This window comes from Lissotriton helveticus, chromosome 3_1, assembly GCF_964261635.1.
Source record: "Lissotriton helveticus chromosome 3_1, aLisHel1.1, whole genome shotgun sequence".
Lineage (NCBI taxonomy): Eukaryota > Metazoa > Chordata > Amphibia > Caudata > Salamandridae > Lissotriton > Lissotriton helveticus.
In genome coordinates, this window is record NC_136061.1 from 1,038,585,998 (window position 1) to 1,038,611,061 (window position 25,064).

General features: G+C 42.5%; 1 protein-coding gene across 4 annotated transcripts in view; it reads right to left on the reverse strand.

Annotated features, from left to right (window-relative positions):
• Positions 1 to 25,064, reverse strand: part of DCAF17 (DDB1 and CUL4 associated factor 17) — a 426,798-nt gene that overhangs the window by 20,221 nt on the left and 381,513 nt on the right. For all 4 annotated transcript variants that reach the window (XM_078681578.1, XM_078681577.1, XM_078681579.1 and 1 more), the window contains 2 exons: positions 15,908 to 15,991; positions 13,338 to 13,493 (listed from right to left, as the gene is read on the reverse strand). In XM_078681578.1, the coding sequence (XP_078537704.1) occupies positions 13,338 to 13,493; positions 15,908 to 15,991 (240 nt within the window). The remainder of the gene's footprint in view (positions 1 to 13,337; positions 13,494 to 15,907; positions 15,992 to 25,064) is intronic.

Genomic DNA, 25,064 nt, shown 5'->3' on the forward strand with positions numbered 1-25,064 from the left:
TTCCTTGAAGATGTTTTTGCTTTAATTGCATTAAAATCAGGGGTACAGTAGAGCCTAGAAGAGAACTCAGCAGCTAGGTTCCGCCAGTTTTATTTAAACAATTGAGCATATTTTTGTGTTTGCACCATCAACCACCACCAGGCTGTAGCTGGTGAGAACTGCTGGTTCAAAACTGTGGGCCAAAAGGCCAAAAACCTGCTTGTGTTTGATATTCACTGTCATACAGTGCACAGATAATAACCAGGGGCAAATCACGAGATACCCGCCTCCACAGTTTCTTAGCACAAGCATTGCTTGCTGTCCATGGAACCCTTCAAACTCTGATGCTAGGGCAAGTTCACTGACTGCCAAGAATGTCCTCTGTAGCCATTGAATCTCCATGGGTAGCAAGAGGAAGTAGTCAAGGGTTACTCCTGAAGGGTGATCTAGGGTTGATACAAAGATACAGGTAACACTACAATGGCTGAGCAATAAATACATTACCCAAGCAGTGTTTTAACTTTGATGACTTTCATTCACATAAACAGGTTCAATCGTTTAGTAGAATATATTCTCCTAAGCATTAAGTAACTTTCAACACATGATGCTTGCAATCTAGCTTTTCTAGGCGTGCAGGAGACACTTTAAGGATAAAAGGCATCTGAGGAGATCTATCACAAGCATATCAATAGTGCAGTGCAGGAACGATCTCTGGTGTTGTGGGAAAGTCAAAATGTTCCGTTTAGTCATTAGAGCATAGTCTTTCGTATATGGTCAGAGTCCTTCAACTTGCAATCAGAGAGGATGGAGCTGACAGTGCACTGTCTCAAGTCACTTGGAACATACTATGCGACCACTGTGTATCGTGGGTACTTAACAACCCAGAGCAAAAACTGTGATGGTGGGCTGCAGTCTCTGGGGTGATGCAACCTTTTCGGTCAAATGAGACTGCGCTGAGGAGCCATGCGGCGAGGCGTATAGATCGAAGGTTATGCCCGAAGGTTGGATTCAATTTCAGGGGGAGGATGAACACAATAGGTTTGCTGACCGCAAACAATGATCTATCCTAGAGGTCACTTGAGCTTTTCCCTCTTGCTCCTGGCAGTAGAAAACACAATCTTCTCTGTTAATGAGGCATGAGGAGAAGACCACAAGAGCTCTGCTTGCAGTAAAGTCTTTCTTGTTTTGGGCTTGGCAGTGACAACAGGTTGCGCAGCTGGATCTCTTCATAGCATCTGGGCCTTCACTTACTTGAGCCAGTTTAAAGACTGTTCTCAGAATGGGAGTCACTCTACCTCCTTGAGATCACAGCAGCAGCATACCCTTTGCTCTGTCCTTCGAGCCGTGCCCTAATAGCATAGGAGAGCAGAGACATTTTCTTCCCTTGCTTCCACGGCAGTTGGGGATCAAGGATAAACATGACTACCTGGCTCATAGAGTCCGGTTACAATCCCACAGAGCGAAGTGCTAGCCAAACCAGCCAGTCAGGCATACCACACTCCTTCAAAATGAGGGTGGAAAATATCTGGATCAAGTGCTGCAGGTTCCGTTCAGTCTCTCGGTAATGAACACCCCCCTACTGTTCTTAGTACATGTCCCTGATTTCATGGTGATGTCAATCATCTCATAATTCCACTCCCAATTGTAATTTACTTTCAGATTGACCTCCTACCATACGGGTGCTCTTTCCTGCCTGCAAATGTTGGAATGGTGGTGGGCAGTGAGAACATCTACCAAACCAGTTCACCGGGGCCTGTGGGACACAGCCACAAATGTATGCACTTTTTGTGACATGTATTGCTGTTGTCCTTGGAACCAAAGAAGCCAGATAAAGATGTGAGTTCACTCATTTGCAAAGTACCTCCTCTAAGGGCTTTGACCTTCAGGGGTTAGAGTGGTTGAACATTCAAGGCTTACTCGTGGAAAGTAGTGAGCGGTTTAATACTAAGTTCAGCTAATACATGCATCACTGGTGAAATGGATAAGACTGTATTTACAGCTAATGAAATATGCTCAGTAGCTTCAGGAAGATTTAGGTCACATTCATTACTCGGTATGTATCAAAGTTACTTCATTTGTATTTACGTGTCTATAGGACCTGTGCAAGATTAGAAAAGTGATGGTCTTACTACAGGAGTGGCCTACATGCTACTGCCAAGTGTAGTGCTGGATGAAGCTATCCCTGATCACAGAGCCATGTAGATTACTCAGTTCCACAGGAATCAACAGTTACAGTCTTCAGTGGGGTAAAAAGGGGTGATGTCAGGGACTGACATAAAAGGAGTTTGTAGATTTATTCACTGGATATGAATTCAAAATCAGACACACACTTCTCTTCACAATGTTTCCTGCAGGGGGGAAAAGCCCTGTATAGGTGTATGGGGGGAGGTCTGACAAACACTATGAAGCAATTTACAACCTTAGGTGCTACATACATATGGTGCACCACAACTGTGGGGACCCCACCTCTCGTTTACCCAAGCACTCTCATGCATACCACAGGCAATCAGTAGGAATCAGGGGACACAGCTACGACATAATGCACAGATGTACATATCTGCGACAGCAGGCTGTCTACCTAATGGGTAAGGGTAAACAAAAGCATGCTTCCTGTGACTATTCTTCAGCTTCCATCAACTGTTCATTGTGCATAGATTGATCATGGGGATAGGAGGCATTCATGTTAAAACTAATACAGCTTCCTATGTACCCCTGTCATTCAAAAGAGTTAAAAACTTGCTACTGGGCTTCTGACACAAGTTGCCTCCTCAAGGAAATATACCGGATCGGTATGAATGAAATAAAGAGTAGAAGGTCAAATAGACACTGCAACAGAGACTTCTGATCCTACAGCCCCATTCCTTAGGTGACAGCAGTATCCATGCCCTTGGTTGCAATCTTTTTGGAGGCAAAATAATGTTGAAGGCCACAGTCTGACCAGTTCAAACTGGCCTTATCCAGTTAGGAGACTTTAAAGAGTCCTTTCTGTTTGCACTGAAGAGTTCCCTGATCCAGCCAAATACTCAACAAACTGTGCAGGCTGTGGAAAGAGGGGTGGGTACAACAGGGACAGACAGCTACGTCAACGCCTCTGCTGTCTCACACGGCAACCTATCTTCTTGGAGCTGCACTTACACTGGGGAAGCCCAAATTCTTCACATACATCAAAGCGTGTTACACATATATACAGATACACACTCAGTGAGAGGTGTGGGGAAGTGAGTGGTCTCTGACATGAGAAGTTGCGCGGATTTACCAGGGAAGGGTAGTAGGGTGCCTCCTCAGAGTTGTGTGCAGATAAAACATTTGTTCTAAAACACCTAGAGCTCCAACCAGTGGACTCAAGATGTATCTACTGTGTAGGAAAACCTACAGGAGGAACAGGGCTACTGCTCCAGGGACCTTACTCTGCAATTAACCACCAGACTATAATGTAGATGATTTTCTTAGACCCTTGTTGTATGTGTGGGCATCCATAATTTGACTTTAGAAAGGGTGCTATAGGCTTGGCATTTGCTTCTAGCTACATTAGCATGAGCACCTCCAAATCGAGCTATTGTTTAAGTGTCTAAGCATGGTATATCGCCCTGAGTAATGACCATGCCTTAAAACACTCCAAATTACAGATGAGATCCGGTCTCATAGCACACCGACTTAAAATCCCATGTCTCAGCTTAGGTAGTACACTACAGATACCAGGATGAATTAAGAGACCTGGAACATTCAACTTGTCCTGGGAACATGGTGGTCAAGGATTGTCCTGGACTAAAATGTGTCACAATACCTTTAATCTAGCGATTACCAAACGACAACATCTTGAACCTCCCAAATATTTTAAGGTCCATTAGAGACTCCATTTGCCAGGCAGTCAGTTGCAGTTGATTACAGAAGCCGGTATTGTAAAAAATGCAAACATTAATCATAGGGCTGAAGTGAATTCTGCGGCAGCAGCACACAAAATGTGACCCCCGCTGAGTCTGATGCTATCACAGCATCAAAGTGGCACTCCTACACACTTTCAAGGTAGATTGACTTCAGTCTCTGATAATAGACAATCTTACCAAAAGAGACTTTTTCTGGGATTTGCAAACAAGTGACATTTGAATAACACTCTCGGAAAGAAAGCTAATGCTGCTTTCTGCATCACTTCACTAAAAAGTCCCATACACACTCTATGAAAATATCCTGCCCACACTGAGGGGTCCAATCCCCCATCCACTCAATGGCAACACTTAGCATCTATCCATAGAAAAAATGTTTTCTTGCACCGTTTTCCAATAAAAGGTTTGAGCGTGCAGGACATTGCACCATTTTAATTAGTCACCACTGCAACTTCCCTCTCACTTCGAAATGACATTGATGCAGCTGATAAGCAGCTCTATCCTTTGATCCACATCTAAACCGATTTTTGAGGCATGTTGAGTAATACGGCTGAACGTGCACTAATTAAACGTTGAAGAAAACATTGAAAATAGGCATGAGAAAACCTAGCTACTGCATTGTAAAAGCATGCAGATAAATGTAAAATAAATTAAATTATATTCACATATTAATATAGGTTAATTTATGTTATGAAACTCTTAATCTTACTCTTCATAATATCAATGTGTCTGGAGAACTAATTTAATATGATTTAATTTCTTATGTATGATATTGGAGAGTTCATTCTGAATATCATCATTGTACATGCGGAATTGTGTACCAAACTAGAAAAGAAAAAGTGGTGCTGCTTTGTTATCTTGAATGCCAAGCTTACCAAACTCTCAATATTAAATCTGCGTATATGTGCTAACGTGATCCACTTCAAACGATATTATTTTTTTTAAATTTGAAATACTTTAATACGCTGGTACTCTGAAAATGCAGTAATATGTCATAGTTAAATGTGGGATTTACAATCTGACTACTAATTCATTTTGGGTGCATGTGCATTGAAAGAACAATAGTGCCTTGCTTTTATTTCATGAAATGCGTTTGTTCATTACTTTATATTCTGCACATATTTTAAAGCAAATATATGTGGCCTACATTTTATTCTTTCCTTTTACCGTTTTCTCATCGTGAGAAAGTTTCATAAGCTTGCAATGTGAAACAAAACTGTGTCCGACTAGAAGGGTTCTCACCCGCTCACACTGACCCATTGTTACACAATTGATACTTTGAGAAAAGTTTCAATGAGAACTATTCATTTGAATTTGCTCATGGGCCTACTCCAAATGAAGGTGCGGTATGCACCGAAATGCATTGGAATGAAGAATGATGTATATTAATGCCTAACATGAGCAAACAAGAAATAAATGTGAATTAACATGTGGATTTAAGAATAAAAGAACTTTGAACAATCAAACTATTGGATGAACTATATGATTTAACAAAGCTGGTAGTTCCAGCACACTATACTTATGCCTAGGGTGACACACCTATGATGTAATAGGTGTGCTACTAGTGGATTAATCGTGTACACTCCAGGAGGGGGGTGATACCCTAGAGCACAGTTTAAAACGAACCATAAAAATCAAGGAGCGGTGCACAACCCATTGTCTAGAAGCTATCGGCATATTCCCCCCACAGGGAAGTGGCACGCCCGACAGAAAAGATGCAATATGAGGATATAACTCATTCGACGGATATAAGAGCGGAAACTTTCGCATTCACGGCAGAGGCCAGTGAAAGAATTTATTCATTAATCCAAACGGAAACTACTGAACACACATATATTCGAAACAAGGAACAACATATTAAACATCTACTCTATCTCACAAGAAAGGAGATCAATCAGCGGCTCCATGCAAGCACTATGGTAAAGTATCACAAGGCGCAGCGAATTTCCAGAGGCCTCCGGATTGCCCTAAGACCATCCCTGTGCAAAAATTCCAAACCCTTTACAGACCGTTGGTACGCTATTCTAAACAAATGCAGTTTAGATCTAATATTGCTAATTATAGAAGAATTAGCCAAGATTCTTGAAGATCTCAGACAAGAAATTGAAACCACAACAGAAGAACTTAAAAAAGGAGTTTCAGAAGATGAACTAAAGAAGATATTAGATGACATTAATAGTCAACTTACTCGCCACACCCAAGAGGTGAATGAGAGGAAACTAAGAAAGTATAAAAGAGACACTTTGGACTATAAACTGCAAGAAGTTTATACCTGGGCTGAAATCTATGCCAAACGACGCCAGACCAGAACAGACAATATACATCACAAACTGACACGTCCTCTACAGATAGTGAAAAACCAGCAAATGACACACGAAGAACCTCAAAAACACCCAAACCACAGAACAAAGAAGCACAATCTACACCGGAGACTTTTTTAGTCGAAGGCTCAGAAGAAATAGAAGACCCCGGAGGGGACGCAACAAAACCAAAAGAAAAATCTCTTCCACAAACGAGGAATGTGACTTCGAAGAAGGACAAAAAGAAACATCATTGATTGACCAAGAGAATCTCGTCATAAACATTTCAGATCAGCATCTGAGCTCCATTCAGATAGGTGGAGAAGTGTGGCTCAGGGGTTAGAGGCAGCAGACCCGGAAGCTGAGATCGGTCCTGGACCAGGGTTCAATTCCCCGCCTCGGCGGGGTCTTGGGCTAAACATTCCACGGACTCGATAATTCTCGCCCCGGTGCCTCCTCGACTCACGGGTTCACACTCTGCGACTCTGGGCAATAGCTTGCTTAATCTCCACAACGGCCCCTCGCGGCGGGATGCCTGACTTTCACCTTGTGGATACCCTGCTATCTCGCAGGGGAATACCAGGAAGGGTTCCCTAAGCAAGCGCCGGGAAACCCACTGCGGGTAGCTGTGCGCTATATAAGCTCAACTACATTTACATTTACATTTACATAGAAACGTTACAACGAGGCTTGTCATTTGTACCAACTGCGCGGACTAATCAACTGGAACTAGAAGTGAGCCTCTTTAAACTGACTCGGAAAATGAAACTCCGACACTTTTTTAGGAATGTGGTGACAGATCCCAAACCCAAACAGGAAGATGAACTGAGAGGATTGAAAACCAAGAGCACATACATGCCACCAATATCGCACAAAACCATAGACTTGTTTGAGAATTTATGTAAACAAGAAATAAGCAAGATCAACACGAATAAGAAAAACAAACAACGGAATATGTCTAACAAAGAGTTTGGGGTCATAGAAAGCATAGCGAAAAACGAGAAGATAATTTGTCAAAAAGCAGATAAGGGAGGAGCGATGGTGATTCTTAACACAGCATTCTATGAAAAGACAGTTAAAGAACATTTAGAGGATCCGAACATATACATGGAAATCCAAGCAAACCCCACGGAAGAAATGAGAAAGATTCTACAAGGCATTCTGAGGAAAGCAGTGGACAATGGCACAAGAACAACATGTCTACCATAATGAAGAATGGGCCACACACCTCATCATGTATGTGAGGTTTATAGACGATATCTTTTTGATATGGAAAGGCACAGAAAAGTCATTAAAACAACAGTTGGAGATCCTGGACACTAAAAACGACAGAATTGGATTCACATGGTACATAAGTAAGGATCTCATACAATTTCTGGATGTAGAGATCACAAAAACAGGCAAAAAATTCAGCACCAATATATACTGTAAACCTACTGACAGAAATAATCTTTTACAATATAAAAGTCACCATCCACAATCATTAAAGACTCATCTACCCTACTCTCAATTTCTTAGGGTCAAAAGGCTGGTATCTGAAGAAGAAACTTGTCAACAACAGTTAGACACAATGGCCAAAAGGTTTGAATCCCGAGGATATCCGGAAAAAATTATCAAAGAATCAAGGGAAAGAACACAAAGACAAACAAGGACTGAGCTACTAACAGCGAAACCAAAAATTAAGGAACAAAGAATCACGTGTGTAAGTAAATATTCCAACGTTAGCGCAGATTTCAAAAGAATTATCCGCAAAAATTGGCAGATGGTCAAATTGGAGCCAGACTTTAAAGGAATATTCCATAAGGAACCACTGTTCGCTTTCACCAGAGGGAAAAATATGGGTGAATTATTGAAAACTCCCAAATGCACGACAAACAAACAGACATTCAAAGGAACAGTACCGTGTTTAAATTGTGGCAATTGCCATAACATAATGAGGGGTGCAAGCATGACCCACCCTATGAAAGGATATAAAATTCCCTTAAACCTTAATGCGACATGCGATATAACCAACATCGTATACTTGTTGAAATGCCCATGTGGATATGGGTATGTAGGGCACACAGAGAGGAAACTTAAGACTCGTTTGAACGAACATAAAAGCAACATAAGAACAGGGCTATTGAAATCAACAGTGGCAGCGCATTTTATGGATAAACAGCATAACGTAAGCCAATTGCGGGCTTGCGTGTTGGAAATAGTTCCTAAAAAAGAAGGACCCTTGAATAAAAAATCCCTCCTACAGAGGGAAAACCATTGGATTTATCACTTGTGTACCCTTAAGCCGAATGGGCTAAATGAAAGAATGGAATTTACATGCTATTTGTAACATATAGAGCCAATGTTGTATTGTGAGTTTACAAGTAACTGATCAGTAACAGCTCTCATATTGAAATCGTAATTCATTATGACCAAAATTTATGCAGGCATACACAATGATTGTTAGAATTAACATTTGCCAGTTTTTATAGTGCAGGACCCGCTAGATTGATGCGCCGCTAGCGAATGCACAGAGCCTGGGGTTAACGTGACAAGTCACAGCGCTTTGCGCGTTTATAAAGTTCGTCTAAAGCAGTTTTAAAAAAAAGTCGAGACACCTTTGATGTACGCATGCGCGAATCTCGCGTTTGAACAAACATCGTTCTAGCAAGCGGAGCGGAGCGGAGCGGAGCGGCTTCGCGTAGCAGATTCAAGTCTCTATGAGCTGGGATTATGGTGAGATGCGAACACCGGGTGCAGGCATCTGACAACGGCCGGCCGAGTGTAAACATAGAACTCATACTCTAAAAACAGAAAGCCCACGCGGGCAGCAGTTAACAGCGTAACGGTTAGTAAGACGAACAAGCGATGATTTAGTAGGATCATAGACTAACCGACAGCCAGAACTTGAAGGTTATAAACACAGCGGTTGTAACACTGGATGCACAATGAAGATATTTTAACATAGAAATGTCGAAGAGTATGTACAGTATCTAATAAGCACGTTGATGAAATAAGTTATCAAGTGAGATAGAATGGAATTTTATGATTACATAGTGTGTTATTTGTTTAATTTTCAGGCGTTCCCTGATGAAGGTGCGGTATGCACCGAAATGCATTGGAATGAGGAATGATGTATATTAACGCCTAACATGAGCAAACAAGAAATAAATGTGAATTAACATGTGGATTTAAGAATAAAAGAACTTTGAACAATCAAACTATTGGATGAACTATATGATTTAACAAAGCTGGTAGTTCCAGCACACTATACTTGTGCCTAGGGTGACACACCTATGATGTAATAGGTGTGCTACTAGTGCATTAATCGTGTACACTCCAGGAGGGGGGTGATACCCTAGAGCACAGTTTAAAACGAACCATAAAAATCAAGGAGCGGTGCACAACCAATTGTCTAGAACCTACTCCAAATGGATCATTGTTTGTGGAGTTTACATATACCGGATGATTTGACAATTTACATGAACTGCAGAACATCTGTCCTATAAAATGAGTCTTCCTTATGTCTCATAACAACGATCCTATACAAACTGACCAATGGACTGAGTGGTTTGACACAATGATGTAATCAAGTAGGTGTCACCACCGGAAGTAAAGGATTATATTATACATTGATCAAAAGGAGAAGGAGATTGATTGACGCCTGAGGGTGACACTCGAGAGGACTCTTTTCCCTGAATCGAGCAAGACCGGATCTCAGAGCCAGCCGCTGAGAACTTTGCAGATTTCCTATTTTTCCCTTTCGGCTGACATTCCTGAACTTTTCCTTATGGGACACTGCCTTTAGCTGAATTGGGTTATGCTGAACTTACCCAAGCTGCTTGTCACCCTGTGGCAAGCTTAAGCTATTCAGAAATGCCCTGTGTTCTTTAAATCTTTAATGTTAATCAATAATGCACCCGACTTTGATTACTTGATAAAATTTAACGATAACTAAACTGAAGACTCTGTCTGTCATGATTGATCCCTTAATTTGATTGTGCATTTTCAACTGATTTATTAATTACAGGAAGTGATCGATATAGAGAAATCTCCGAATACCAGATACTAATGTTATTGTTCTGCATCGCCCTAACAGAATGATTGGTTTGTATGATTTGGGCCCAACTGAATTTATTCAGGAGATTCAGACTAGCCTTGAGAGTCATATATATTAATTTGATTAGTAGCCTGTAAATGGTTGTTCAACTCCTGGTCCTCGTTGGATAACCTGACAATGAATCCTTTATGTCCAGCCCCTCATTGGCACAATATAAGGTCCATCGGAGGGCCAAGTGAGTGTCATAAGAGATAGTGATAAGAAGCTAAATTATTAAAGATAAAAGCAACCAGTAACGCTGGACCGACATACGTCCCTATTCTATGAATACTGTAGCATACTTATGCATTTGTAGTATTTGCAGACCTTACACAGTCTCCTGCATCAATATACCTATCCCTTTGATGTGTCAATACAACTGGGTTGCCTCTGCATGAGACTAATCGTTCCCTCGTTCTCCCAAATCCTTCTTAACCGGTCGAGGTTCAGTGCAACGAAACACATGACGGAACTATTTGATTTTGTTTTCAATACATACCTGGATATTCTTTATCTTAATGAAAGGTGACCAAAACATCATCCCCAATCAGGTTATCCATGAGCCTTTGCCCTGAACAACATACTTCCCAGATTGGGCACCCCATGATTGCATCTGGGTATGACATAGCCATTTTCACAAAGAAGTGGATCACAGGGGCTCTGGGTACTGCTCACTGCCCACTAGGTGGGGAGCATATCATTCTAAAATGCTTACTCTTCCCCATTTGTTTATATAAATGTATACATACCATCCTTCAGGATATAATGTTGTATTTGTAGCTTAAACTGTAGATATGGCTTTCTCTCTTATTTTGGCAGGACACCCCATCCGAAGGGTTTGTCCTCCTCTATTTAAAAGGGTGTTGGAAGGATCTGCAACAGCCTACACTAAGCGCTCTAGAGCAAAGGGGTTCAAGGTCCAAAGACAAAGTGGCCCTCCTACTACTTGAGTTAGTATTTCTTCTGAGTCACAATGATAAAGTTGGAATAAGAGCTGGAGACGGTAACAGATTTTTGACTGAAGCTAATCATCCTCTTTACATAGAATGTAATCTGCTTTTGCATTTCCCTTTCATGAAATGTGGTTGGTAAAACGGTGTGGATGCAGAAAACCATCCGCACAGTGCACTCTTTAAAAAAAATGTTTTTTAATAATTTTAAATTGGGTTTTTTAGAATGCACAATGTACGAGGTCATGACAATCAATTCATATAGTAACTTCACCAAGACAAAATCAATGACAGAGAGTAACAAGTCAGCATCTAAATCAGAAGCGTCAAAGAGCTTGTGAGGGTTGGGTAAGTCTATGGCCTATAGACAAAAAAATTATTGTCAGATAAAACAGTGTATGACAGGCCGTGCCTTATGCTAAAATGTAGCAAAATGGGTGAGGGAGGGATTTGGGTGGGGGCAGTGGGGGTTGGGAGAATGCCCTGGCAGGTAGGATAGGGATAAAGAATCTGAGGATGTAGGGTGATGGAGGGGGCCGGAGGAGCCAAACAGCAATATTGTCAAAAAGGAAACACACCTGGGCAGTGATTACAAATTTTAAAAGGAATTGTACCCTTTTATTTATCTAGCACGTTCACACTTTATTGGAAAACAAAGTTCCTGGCTCTAAGGATGGGTGAATGGCCTTTTTTAAACAACCCCCAAGAATAGCGCCGACCAGCTAATCACACCCAATGCAGGCTGTGCGGCTACCATACTGAAGGAATGGAACACATAGTTTGCCTATGTCCCGCAACGCTCACTGTCAGACGACTTCTACTGCGAGGTGAATAGATTAGGCTCGGAATTCGATCATGCCGCCAAGCCTTAATAGAAGCCTTAAACCCGGACAACACGAAGCTGAATATCGGGTTAACAAAACTTGTCACCAAGGTGCAAAAACTGCTGGAAGTCATTGACGCTTCCAACCACTCCCCATTATGGCCGTGTGGCACTCCATCCCTGGGTCAAGTAACTGCTTTCCAACCACCATCAATCTGCTGACCCCAACCTGGTACCCGAGTCGATCACTAACTGCCAAGACGCTGAAGTAAAATATAAATTTTGTATCTTTTTGCAATTTTATACAGTGCTTTTTTTAAGAATATGCTGCAAGCATTTTTATATTGTAAGGGTTTTAATTAACCAACAATAAAGTTCTTATACACTCAAAATGACAGAGAGTAACAAGTCAGCATCTAACTCAGAAGCGTCAAAGAGCTTGTGAGGGTTGGGTAAGTCTATGGCCTATAGACCAAAAATAATACGAAGTGTTATTGTCAGATAACACAGTGTATTTCAGGCCGTGCATAAGGAAGCTAAACTGTAGCATACTGGGCGGGGGGAGGGATTTGGGAGGGGGGCAGTGGGGGTTGGGAGAATGCCATGGCAGGTAGGATAGGGATAAAGAATCTGAGGATGTAGGGTGATGGAGGTGGTCGGAGGAGCCATACAGCAAGACTAAATAGAGTAATGGTGTTCGTCGGTATGGTGTGGGAAGTATATGGCTCCGGCATAGTGCTGAGGAGGAGGGTCAAAGAATCCTCCCATATCTAAGTCACAGAGCGTGAGTGAAGCGAACTGAACTGGGCTCTTGCATCACATGCATTATAATATGGAGTTGGGAAGGGGTGAGCACGGAAACACTTGGGAACAGCTCAAGCAGTGGACTCATTGTGCGATTCTGACAATTTAGAAAATAAACCTGTCCAAGTTGGGGGCTGTCAAATGGCAATAAAGACCCTTGGTCTCCTCACTGCGTAAGGTCATTGCTACAGCCTCAGCTCATAGGTCCAAGGCCCGCCACCATGTCCCAGTGAACAGGGGAATAGGGTTTTTCAACTGCATGGTAAGGGTGCGCTCACACAGTGTACGCTATAAGCAGCAAACCAATCTAGTCAGGAATGCTTAGGATGGAAACATGAACATATTCCTTAAAAAAATTAAATTAACCTTGTAGGAAGAAAAGGCAGTTAGGAAGATGTTTTGTGCACTACAAAACACATATAAATAAATGAAAATCGTGTGAAGCTTCTAGTAAGCCTTAGCAGATTCCAGTATCTGTAATGAAGTAAAGCGGCAGTCCTTTCACGTAGCTTACTAACTCACCACATCCCACGATTCCTCCAACATGATGCTTTTCAGCAAAGCCCCAGTCTCGTTGCAGTAGAAACCAATTTCAGCTCTTCCCTCGTTTTCTGTCTGTGTGACTGCCACAACAGAAAGCAAGTCAAGCTCATCCTCATAGTCCACAATCTTGAATGTCTGGAAGACAAAACACCTACATAAGAAGAATTCTTCTTCTTACAACACAAAAGCAAGCACACAGCTCTTAAAATGTCCTAATAAAGGTAAATGTCTATAATCAGTACAGTGAGAGACAGTGAGCAGGAAGATGCATCACAAGGTTGTGGATTGAACTGTATGTACACAGAAATGCCAAAGCTTCCAGAGAAGTTGTTGTACGAAAAGATGTATTACATAAACAAGATCTAATCAGTTAGACCATAGCGGCTTCTCGCACAAATTAAAATGCTCAATAGCTATTTGCAATTATGCAAAGCAGAAAGATAACATCTAGGCAGTCCCAGGCTTAGGTCAGGATCATTCATCATTCAGGAATATTTCTACACCTACCTTCCTCAGATACCTGTATTCTGGCAAAACCTTTGAGAATTGAACGTTCCTGAGAAGAAAATAGGTGAGGGGGCTGTTTTTAATTTATTTCATGTGGGCTTGAATCCTACTTTACTAATTCAAAAGCTGTAACACTGCCAGGAATGGGAAACGTTTGTGTCATGTTCTTGCTCAGTGAGGAAGGTACATCTCTAATCTAATGCTGCTAGACTCTGCCAGGAAACAGACTTTTCAGACAGGGAAATATATAGTGTGCGTAGTCTGCCAGTGTCTTCCACTCAAAATGATGTCCACCTAAAATCAGAACTCTTTCTGTTTTCCATTACGAGTAAGCAACACAATATCAATACTGTATGGGGGGAAATTGGGAAAAAAACACTGTAGAAACAACAGTCTCCGCTGTTATTTCCCAAAAATTGGAGTTAGGCATCCCTGTAGATTCAGTAATTGTCAGATGCTGTAATTCTAATTTTTTTTTACCTCGATATTTGCAATGGGGGCCTCTGGGTGCAAGGAAAACATGTAAAACGTGCAGCAATTGGATTACTGCACTTTTATCATGTGACCTTTATTTAGAGCCCTGCAGTAGTATGTAATGCTTAGTTGCAGTTGTTGTGTATTTTAAATAGAAAAAATGTATATATATATATATATATATATATATATATATATATATATATATATATATACACACACACACACACACACACACATTTATACATACCTTATATGTGTGGTAAAGGCATGAGTGGTAATTTCCGCGCAAAGGCGGTTTCTCCTCGAAAGGTTAGCAGAAATCATCAAATAACTTTATTTCAGTACCAGAGCTGTCTGGCCCAGGTGGCAACTACAAGTGTGAGAATCTGAGACACTTGTTGCATCTTACCGACCACGAAGGAGTGGGAAAAGTGTAAGCGAAGATTACTGTCCAGTGCATCCATAGTCATTTGCCAACTGATTGTTGGGGTGGGAACCTGGAGGCAAAGTCTGGACATTTTGCGTTCCCAGGGTTGGCAAACATGTCTATATGCGGCGTGATTCAATGCTGAAAGAAATGGAGTAGAACCTGTGGTGGGAGTTCTCACTGGCATCCTGCTGAGCAGATCAGCCAGGTTGTACGTCCTGATCTGGTGATAACTATAGGTGACTGTAAATGTTTGCAACAATATAGCCAAAGGACAATCCTTTTTTTCTTTAAGTAGAAGGCTAGTTGTAAACTCCTGGTGGGACTGGATTCTGGTCCGAGGAAGTAACAGAGTGTACCAAGGACAAGTTCAGAAAGAAACAGCGAACGCATGCTGGGAATTTCGGTAGCCTTTATAATAACAATCTTTATTTTCAAACCTTTTACCCAAGTTTGCCTGTATATTGAGTAGAATAGTAATCAAATAGAGCAATTGCATTACCAGCAACTCAACTTCAAGCACCTGCGCGCATGTGCAATAGAGGGTAAATCCTATGCATTGTTTGGTGACTTGTTGGAGCTGATTCTAGATCAATGAGCTGGCTAACTTGCATCACAGAATCAAGAGGGGTTGAAAATGAAAGACACAATGACTAGTGAATTCCTGTTATACATTACTCAAAATGACAGTATGTATCATGGATTTCAGCAATTCAAAGCATAAAGACCTATGTGTTAAAAGATAGTGGGCAAGTGAACACTTAATGTGTTGTGTAAATCTTAACTGAACTGATCGTGGCTAAGAAACACCTGCCATTGATCATTGTTGTTTTCCTTAACTTAAAACAACATTAAATGACGAGAAATATTTAATTAGGCAAGAAACTCTTCGAAAAAAAAACCATATGAGCCATGAAGCGCAAAATGTTTTTAAAAAAGCAATGGGAGTAATTGTTATAGGGAAAAAGTGGAAGCTGTTTTGGAAAAAAAAGCCCCACGTACCACCGGTACTGCAAGAATTGATGAACAATGGAAATTAGGTATTACAGCGTGTTTCTTGGCGGCATGCTGGAGAAATGTATTCAATTATTTGGTTTACCGATGTTACAGTATACTTACTACATGGATGTTAAATTACCTCTTGTTCTGGGTCATCGTCAAGTTGGTTGAAGCGTCTTTTTACCACACGGCCTGAAGCAGTCACTGTTATATGGCTGTTCTCCTTTAGAAATAGAAAATTAAAAAAGTAACTTAATTGACTCTTAGTAATAAATATTAGCAATAGCTAAAAACATTTAATTGCAAATCTTCATTGCCATGTATAGAGACCGAATTCATTTGTTAGTTTTACGATACTTAGGACCTGATTTAAATCTTGGCGAAGAGGTTACTCCGTCACAATAGTGACAGATAGCCCGTCTGCCTAAATATAAATCCCATAGGATATAATGGGATTTATAATTTGGAGGACAGCATATCCGTCCCTATTGTGCCAGAGTAACCCATCTGCCAAAATCTAAATTAGCCCTAAGATTTTAATACAACATTGGAATGTTGAGCGCTCCACAGAAAAAAAATGGAGTGCTCTGGGCTTCTAATGGCCGGAAAAAGCCAGTAGCATCAACATTCTATTTAACAGAGGCCTCACGAAGCCCGAGGGGATTTCAACCCCCCTTTGGCTCTGTGAGGTATTTGTTTTACAAATGAGAACATTCGGCCCTCTAGGGGCGGAATGTTCTAATAGCCTTAGAGCCCTCTGTAGCGGGCTCTACCGGCTTAAAATGCCCGCTCCCTTGTTAAAGGCCCTCACCTTAGGCTCGTGCCTTCAACGCTGGAGCGGTCCTTTAATGGCCGGTAGAGCTAAGGCTATAATGAATAATTTGCACACAAGAAAAGGAAACAAGTAGTTAAAGTGAAATAGCAAAGGAATTGAGGAGTTGAGAGAGGGGAAAAGTAAAAAATGGGGATATGTGGTAAATGGGTGACAAAAGAACATCTTTTCTACTATGAGTGGAGAACATAAGTAAAATTTACAAAGGAAACATACGTACGTTTAAAAATAAAAAAAGTTTAAAAAAAACAGATAAGCTGGAAACATGATCTCTAGTGAAAGGGAGTGAGAGTAAATGGGGAAGGGCGAAACATGGTTAAACAAGTGTAAATGTCAGGCATATGTTCACACGCCTGTTTTGCCCCTACCTGAGCGTTTGTTATTGCCAGATTTATGTTTTGCTTTAGAGCATGTAAACATGACGTTTGTCCAAATTCTCAGATGAGTTCTTTTTTTAAATTCAAAGGCAGTACACGTTCAAAGGGTCGCTCATTTTTAGAACATCTGTTGTTTTGGTTATTGCCTCAAAATGGTCTGCCAGTAGGTTCCTAGATATTTCCTTGTAATGTTAGATGCAGGATACTTTCATTACTCTATCAACTATACTCTTTTATATGCCTGATTCTAGTCCCTGTAGAAGAAGACATGGTGCAGATCTTGGTTCTGTCTTTGATGAGAGAGGCAACGTGCTTATTGTATGTTTTTCTTTTGCACAATTCAAGAGTATTGAAGCCTTTCGATGGTGCATAATTACAGAGATGGGTGATGTAAAGCTTTATAAAATGTACTACCCTAAAGATAGACATTAAGGAATTTTTTAAGCTCTCCCAGGTTTGCTCCTTCATTTTTACGTCGTTGAGAAAGAAGAACCAAACAATAAATAATACTGAATTATTTTTAACTACTTGCAATTGCTCTAGACGCATTTCATTGATTTTTTTGTTGGCTCAATGAGCTCCCACAGGAATGCATCTAGTGTGTTCACTCATAGTGGCTTTATAGGTCTCGCCTCTGAGGGAGCATGTGCTGTCACTTGCGATGAGGTGCTATTTCATTAAAAAATAATCTCTAAAATGGGGGGTTTTTTGACCGCCCATATCTTACCTTTGGTTGGCGTCATTCTTACTCTCATTTTCTTCCTTTTCATAGGTGACCGTGTGTCAACATGGTTCGGATTCACTGGGCTTCACTAGGTCTTCATGTTTTTGTTGTCTTCCCTAGAGCATGGACCAAGTACTAATTGAGTTCTTGATTAATGTTCTTCTGTGGCACTTGCACTCAGGTTGTGGTACTTTATTTTTTGCTTTTACTTTCAAGACAACTTGAAACCATCAAAGTTGAAGCTCCGGCTTCCCGGTATTTCCAAGAGCTGAATGCAAACAATACCCGAAACTTACATTATGGCTGTTCGTTGCTTTAATTGATGATGAAGTTGTAAACATTCTCCCTTTGTTTAGGACTTGTGCCATACAGTATGCGTTTTTCTGAATTACAGTTTACTGTCTGTCACATTACTCATTTCCTTGCTATAATTTAGAGGATGTTTTATTCATCATCAAAGATTTTAAAAGGTTTATGTTTCACCCTTTCCTCTCTTTCCCTCTACTCACCGCCTAACCCTAAACTCAACCCTATTTCCCTTTGCTTCTACCCACCTCTGAACCCAAAATTCATCCCAACCTCCCTTTATCTCAACCCATGCCCTCAAATCACCTTTAACTTCCTTTACCTCTCCCTAAATCTTAAAATCACTGTTATCTCTCTTTACCCATCCCTGAACCATAAATTCAACACTCTTTACCGCTACCCAACACTGAACCCTAAAATCACCCTTCTTTATTTCTACGTACCCCAGAACCTTAAATTCACCCTTATCTCCATTTACCTCTACCCATCAGATACCTAAAATCACTGTTACCTCCCTTTATCTCAGCCCACTCCTTTACCCTAGAAATTACCCTGACCTCTAAATCTACCCACCCTTGAACTCTCAAATCACATTTTAGTACATTAATATATAAAGTATGCTATTTAAACAAAAAATACTTCCTTGCATGGTAAAGTAATGCGAGGTAAAGGTATAGGTACTTAACTGACTGGTCCTTACCTGTGTGGTTAATGCTGCCGCTTCCGCTCAGGCAGGACACAGTCACAACCCATCTTTAAACACTCTTTAAACACTCTCCTACTGTCACACCAGCACCCATAAATATGTTGGGGGTACTGTTGGTTGTGTTATCCACTTCAGTAAGTTTGGTGGGCACCTTCATCTCTTTGACAGTTTGCACTCTACCTCCCTCCCCACGCCATATACTTTAGGTCTAGCCTGAGACCGAGCATGCACTATCGCTTCAAAGACATTTTGTTTACTTACAGGGGACTTAGAGCCCGCCCACTGCTTTCCACTGGTTGGCTTCATCGTCTCTCTCATGTCTTTGCTTCTCTTAGGTCAGTGAATGCTGGCTTCACTTCCTTTTTAGGTCTCTTCTAAGCGGTGCTTGGGCTGTCTCTTCGAGACATGCTGTATTCAGGATTTGGGCATAAAGCTCCACCCACTTTCCACCTATCTTTTTAATTGGCTCCTTTCCCTGTCCTTTGTAAATGGCGGCTTTTCTTTGGTCAATAGGCTTTGTAGTCCTTCCTTAGTACCGCCTTGTCTCTTCTTGTAACCTCCAATGAGGACACCTCCTGTTACATGCGTTGTTACTACCCATGTTTAAATGACAGCCTCAAGGCACTATTTTCTTAAAAGCCTTCAGGCAAGACACACTCTTGGTACTAAGCTAGGCTGGCAGTCGTTACTTCGCTTACTAAAACATCTCACATTTATATGAGACTGTCTATAAATTTCCCTTCATCAGCTCCACACAGAGTACAACCTAATCCGAAATTAATGTAATAATTCTTTTGTCACATTTCAAAGCTACTAATTGTATATTAGACATAGCTATTTGAATGTACTCGTAGTACTCTCTTGCATGTAATGCATTAAGGGTAGGGTGGATCTACCATATCTTCAGCAGGGTGCAGTACCATATCTGACCAAAAGAGGTCCACAGTGCTGGTACCCTGATCACTAGGGTCCTCTAGGAGCAGTGTGCTGTACTACACCTAGACAAGCAGTGTGGGTGCCTTGCACACTAGGGACCTCTAGGAGCAGCTTGGGGTACTGCACAGAGACATGCAGTGCTGGTGCCTTCCTCACTAGGGACCTCTATGGGCGGCTTTCGGTACTGCATCTAGACATGCAGTGCTGGTGCCTTGCTCACTAGGGACCTCTAGGAACAGCTTGCTGTACTGCACCGAGGCATGCAGTGCTGGTGCCTTGTTCTCTAGGGACCTCTAGGAGCAGCTTGCGGCACTGCACCAAGACATGCAGTGCTGGTGCCTTGCTCACTAGGGACCTCTAGGAGCAGCTTGCAGTACTGCACCTAGACATGCAGAGCTGGTGCCTTGATCACTAGGGACCTCTAGGAGCAGCTTGTGGTACAGCACCTAGACATGCAGTGCTGGTGCCTGGCTCACTAGGGATCTCTACAAGCAGCTTGTTGTACTGTACCCAGACATGCAGTGCTGGTGCCTTGCTCACTAGGGACCTCTAGGAGCAGCTTGCAGTACTGCACCAAGACATACAATGCTGGAGCCTTGCTCATTGGGTCCTCTAGGAGCAGCTAGCGGTATTGCACTGAGAGATAAAATGCTGGTTCCTGGCTCACTACGCAAGCATTTGCAATGCACTAGGTCTCACATTTTTGAAAGTATGAGCTATTGACGTTGCATTATTATTTGCAATGCCAATACCCCCAAACTATCAGTAATGCGAGACCTATTGCTTTGCAAATGCTTGTTGTATGCTTGTTCCTGCTCTGAAGCATGGCCAAAGTATTACTTCCATTGACCAGTGTTCTTCTATTGCTCGCCGCTTTCAGAGGTACTTTTTTCTCTTTTACTTGCACTCCCTTCATCCTTTCCCCTCCCACATTGTTGCTTGCCCCACGCCCTCTTGCATTTTAGCATGTCCAGTCTGCCCTGCACTCTCCTTGCTTGCCCTGTCTGCCCCACCTACTTCCCTCCTTTCTCGCTTGTCCCCTCCTGTCCCACCAGAGAAACAAGCATTTGCAATGCAATAGGTCTCGCATTTACGCAAGTTTAAGCTATTGTCATTGTAAATGACAAAGCCTTTTATGTATGTTTTAAAAACCAAAACTTAAAAAAGGCATTGTCATTTACAATACCAATAGCTCAAACTCGCGTAAATGCGAGACCTATTGCACTGCAAATGCTTGTACTTCCTGTATGGGAGAATGGAAAGCTTCCAGCGCGCTGCTCCCCATCCCTGTGCAGCCGCGGCGGCTCTGAGCATGGACTGAGCCTCCTCGTGCTCCGCGTGCCTCTCACTATGCGCCTCGCAGGGACCTGGGCAGAGCGGTCTGCATGAGGAGCCGCCGGTGGCTGGGAAGAAGCCCATCCACTGCGCCTCCTTCCCGGGCGCCCCAGGTTCGGAGATTCCAGCAAGTGAGCAACCCTTGCTGACCTGCGCCAGGCCCAGCACCGCCGCGCCGGGACAGGATTTTTTTGTGGCTTTTGACCTTTTTAACTTTTCTTTGCTGGCTGCGGGGGCGGCGGAACGAAATCAACAAGTTTTCTTTCAATGTGCATTTTGTCATGCTGAGATTCCTGGAACCGTGTTGGTGGATCTTTTTCTTGAAGATAACGACCTCGGTGTTCCATTATGTGCTGTGCTTTCCCAGTAAGGAAGGAGCCCAGTAAGGAAGGTTCCTTGGGAGACTCTGTGACTGGGAAGGAGCAAGGGTGGTGGGAAATATTCCCCAAGTGTAACACTTATGTCGGGGAGGGGTGAAGGGTTGGGGACACTGTGCAGCGGATTATACCCAGAGGACAAAACTGTGTGTTTGGGAGGATAGGGTGTCCCTGGTCCATCCTCCCCCTCCCCCCCTTCCCATTGAAGGGGTAGAAGCAGCATCTAGTGGTAGAGAGGAAAGAGGGGAGGCCCTCCGCTCTTTGGAAGAGGGGACGGTTCCTCGTCGCTGAGAAGTGTCCTGCTGCTGCCTGCAAAGGGGCAGAGCGGACCTGGGAACTAATCATGCCTTTAAACAAGCAGTCTCCGCATTAAAGCGTGGTGCGTGTTCTGCTGAAACGCTGTAGAAATTGAAAATTGAAAATTGAAAGATCACCGTGATAGAAAAAAAAGAATTAATCTCTATTACAGGAAGCCATTATCCAAGCCAACATTACTATATGATTCTAAAGTCACAAGCAAACACCAATTCCAAGTATCCAATGTTATTTATCGGGCAAACACACAGTTACTACATTCACAAAACACTAAATTTAAAATCAGGGAACTCCGCTATACAGTCAGAGTCTACCTATGACAATCCTTTTTAAAATAAAATGAGAAGTTTTGTTTGAAAAACAGGATATAATGTTTAAGTCCTGTCGATTGTTAGACCTCCATTGGTTTATATAAGTCACCTTGTCCATTTCAAATAATGCAACCGTAATTGTAGAGGTATCTTTCAGATGTTCCTCTTGTATGGGCTAGGGAATTTACAGTCTCTGTTCGATAAAGCAGTAAACTTTCACTCCATGATTTTTAATGGTTTTGGCTTTCCCTTTCAAGACTGGTGGGTGAATATCTGACTGCCTCAAGGTGTGTGAGTTGAGTATTGGAATATAAGGAGTTATTGTTTTTCTCTAAGATTATTAGTACCCTGTCTCTTGGAGTAGAGGGGTCTCACTCGTTTTCTTCTGCAATATTCAATAGTCCTTAGCAGTCCATAAAGAAGGTAGTCCAATACAAATACACACAAGGGGGAACAACAGAACCATCAAACATCAGTAGTGTGTGTCCCAAATACATCCACACTGTAATGATAATTAATGATCACACAGTAATGATGGCTTGGATATGACATCCTGTAATAGAGATTAATTTATGTTGTCTCTATTAGAGGGATCTTTCAATTTTTTCCCCACTTATTACCATGTTTATATGTGCTATATCTTTTGCCCAGGTGTGGTGGGATCAGTGGGGCAAACCCCTAGATTGTGGGGCTCCAATACACATCTAGGCTTAGTGACAGCTACATTTGTGCATTCCCTCTAGACAACCACAACACAGGCTACTCAACTGCATCTGCATTCACCTGCATACCGATGGGTCATCCTGTGCAGGTAGGAGGAAAGGAGGTAGCACTTCACTCTAACAGGTAGTCTTCTGTCTCCACACAAAGGGCTCATTTGCCCCCATAGCTAGGCTGACAGACCGCAAGTGTTCCCTAAAACTCAAAACCACAAAACACTGACTCAATTGTACTTTTGTATGGTCATAACCTAAGAAAGGCTTATTTTTACCTGGATTTGAAAATGTGCACAGCCTGTAAAATATTCCCTGTATTTTTATTGTTTTGGTCTCGTTTTAATCAGATAAATATTGCTAATTTTTCTAACCCCTCCGTGGGGGTGGGGAGGTGTGGGGGTGTGTGTTAGTGTGTGTGGGTGTGAATGTGGGTGTGTGTGGGCTTTGATTTTGAACAAATACTGAACACATTGCCTCTTTTGGTAATCCTGCCTGCTTTGTGCCAAGCTACTATAGGGGATGCACATGTTATAACACTTGTGTATCTAGCTTACCCTGACTAGAGTGGTAGTTCCTGCCTGGCCTGGGTACATACCTCAGCCAACCAGGAACCCCATGTCTAATAAAAAGCTATTACATTTTATAAAACTGAAAGGAACATGATGTTTCACATGTTACATCTTCCAATTTATGTCCAGCCACTGGAATAGAATGTAAAAAAACATGGAAAATATAGATAATTTACTAAAATGTGTAAATAAAAGTTAGAAGCAGTGGAGTGTCATCATTGCACACGACCTTGGAGGATGATCACAAAGACAGCAATGTGTTGAACAAAGAACATGGGTATGTCCTATCTATTGGAGACAGAAACAAATCTTTAGAAATGTCATCACCAAGACATCTCCAATGTACATTGCACTTATAAGAGGCATGATGTGTATATACTTCAGAAAAACTGGAAGTATCTGACATTCTCCCAGAATGTTTTGAATAAAACACAATTGACACCATTGGTTTCTAGAGTTTAAACAAATATATTTTAAGAACAGATTAGCAAACATTAAACTTCCTGTACCAGAACAGGGAGGGGGTTGATGTTACTAAGACGGAGTGATCAGTTGGAATTGGGGATCACACTGAAACGCAAACCAAAAGAACAAGTATTCTTAGTTACAAATGTAGAGAATGTTGAATGGATTGAAGGATCATTTCCTAAAGTTTTTGCAGATAAATTCTGTAAGCTTGAGAATTTTCCCTGTCAAATTAAGCTTAAATAGGGTTTTCTTTCTGTGTAACAACAGAAAAGAAGAATGCTTATAAGTGTGAGATCTGATTGGGGCGCTAGGTGGCGCACGAGCGGAATGGCCGCGGTTGTCTGAGGCTCCCGCAGTCCGGTTCCCGATCCTGCATTTATCCTCGCTTGATTGACCCCGTTGATGCTCCAAACTGCTCGGCATCGATGGCTGGCATCCCTGTGACACTGATGAGCTAATAGCTGGCCGCCTACATTGCGGGAAATGCCCTAATCTGTTGCCTTGCGCCGCTGCGGACATACTGCTGGGTTGCGACGGAGCGCTGCAGGGGCGCCGCCTGCTACACAAGAGCCGGGGACTCCACGTGGTGAGTGGGCGGCATGCGAGACGGGGAGACTTCTTGGGCGGAGCGGCTCCTTTCCAGTGGCAGACGATAAGCGGAGGACCTCACGGGACAGGGACACCTTCCCCGACGCTGTATTTCAAGCTGGTCCTATTTCATTAACGGCCGATTCAAGGTACGGGACATTGGCGGCAAGCCGCGACTCTAAGATGGCGGCGCCCTGAGTGGTGTAGTAGCGGCGCTTCGCCCACGGAAGAGAACAATGACCCTGGGGCCTGAGCTATGTGCATTTCTGAACTAGGCCCATCTATAGCCACCGAAGAAGAAGCGGGAAGATAGCCTTTCTTGCGAATAACCTTTGCATTGCTGATAGTTACGTGGCGCATGGGACTGCCTGGGTATGCTGCTTTAAGGACGCTGCAGCGACACTACTACGCACCGCTTCTCCAATCTTCCTGAGTCCCGGCTGCTATTGCGACTCCCACACGCCTCTGGTCTCGACTGACCTGTCTTACGAGCTACGTCTGCGAGGGTGCTTACGGCGTGGTGCTGCGTTGCAAGGCGATCAATCCCCTGAGCCTGGCGGTAACTAGTGATGAGTGTTACCTTGTCTGAGGAACTCGCGTGAGGTGCCTTGCTGGGGTCCCACCGACGTGCTATCTGTCTCTCTGCCCTGACGGTCGCAAAAGTGGATATTGCTGCAGGCGTAGTGCCCGATTGTTTCATTGGACCCTGGTGTATTGTTTGATGTTACACAATATA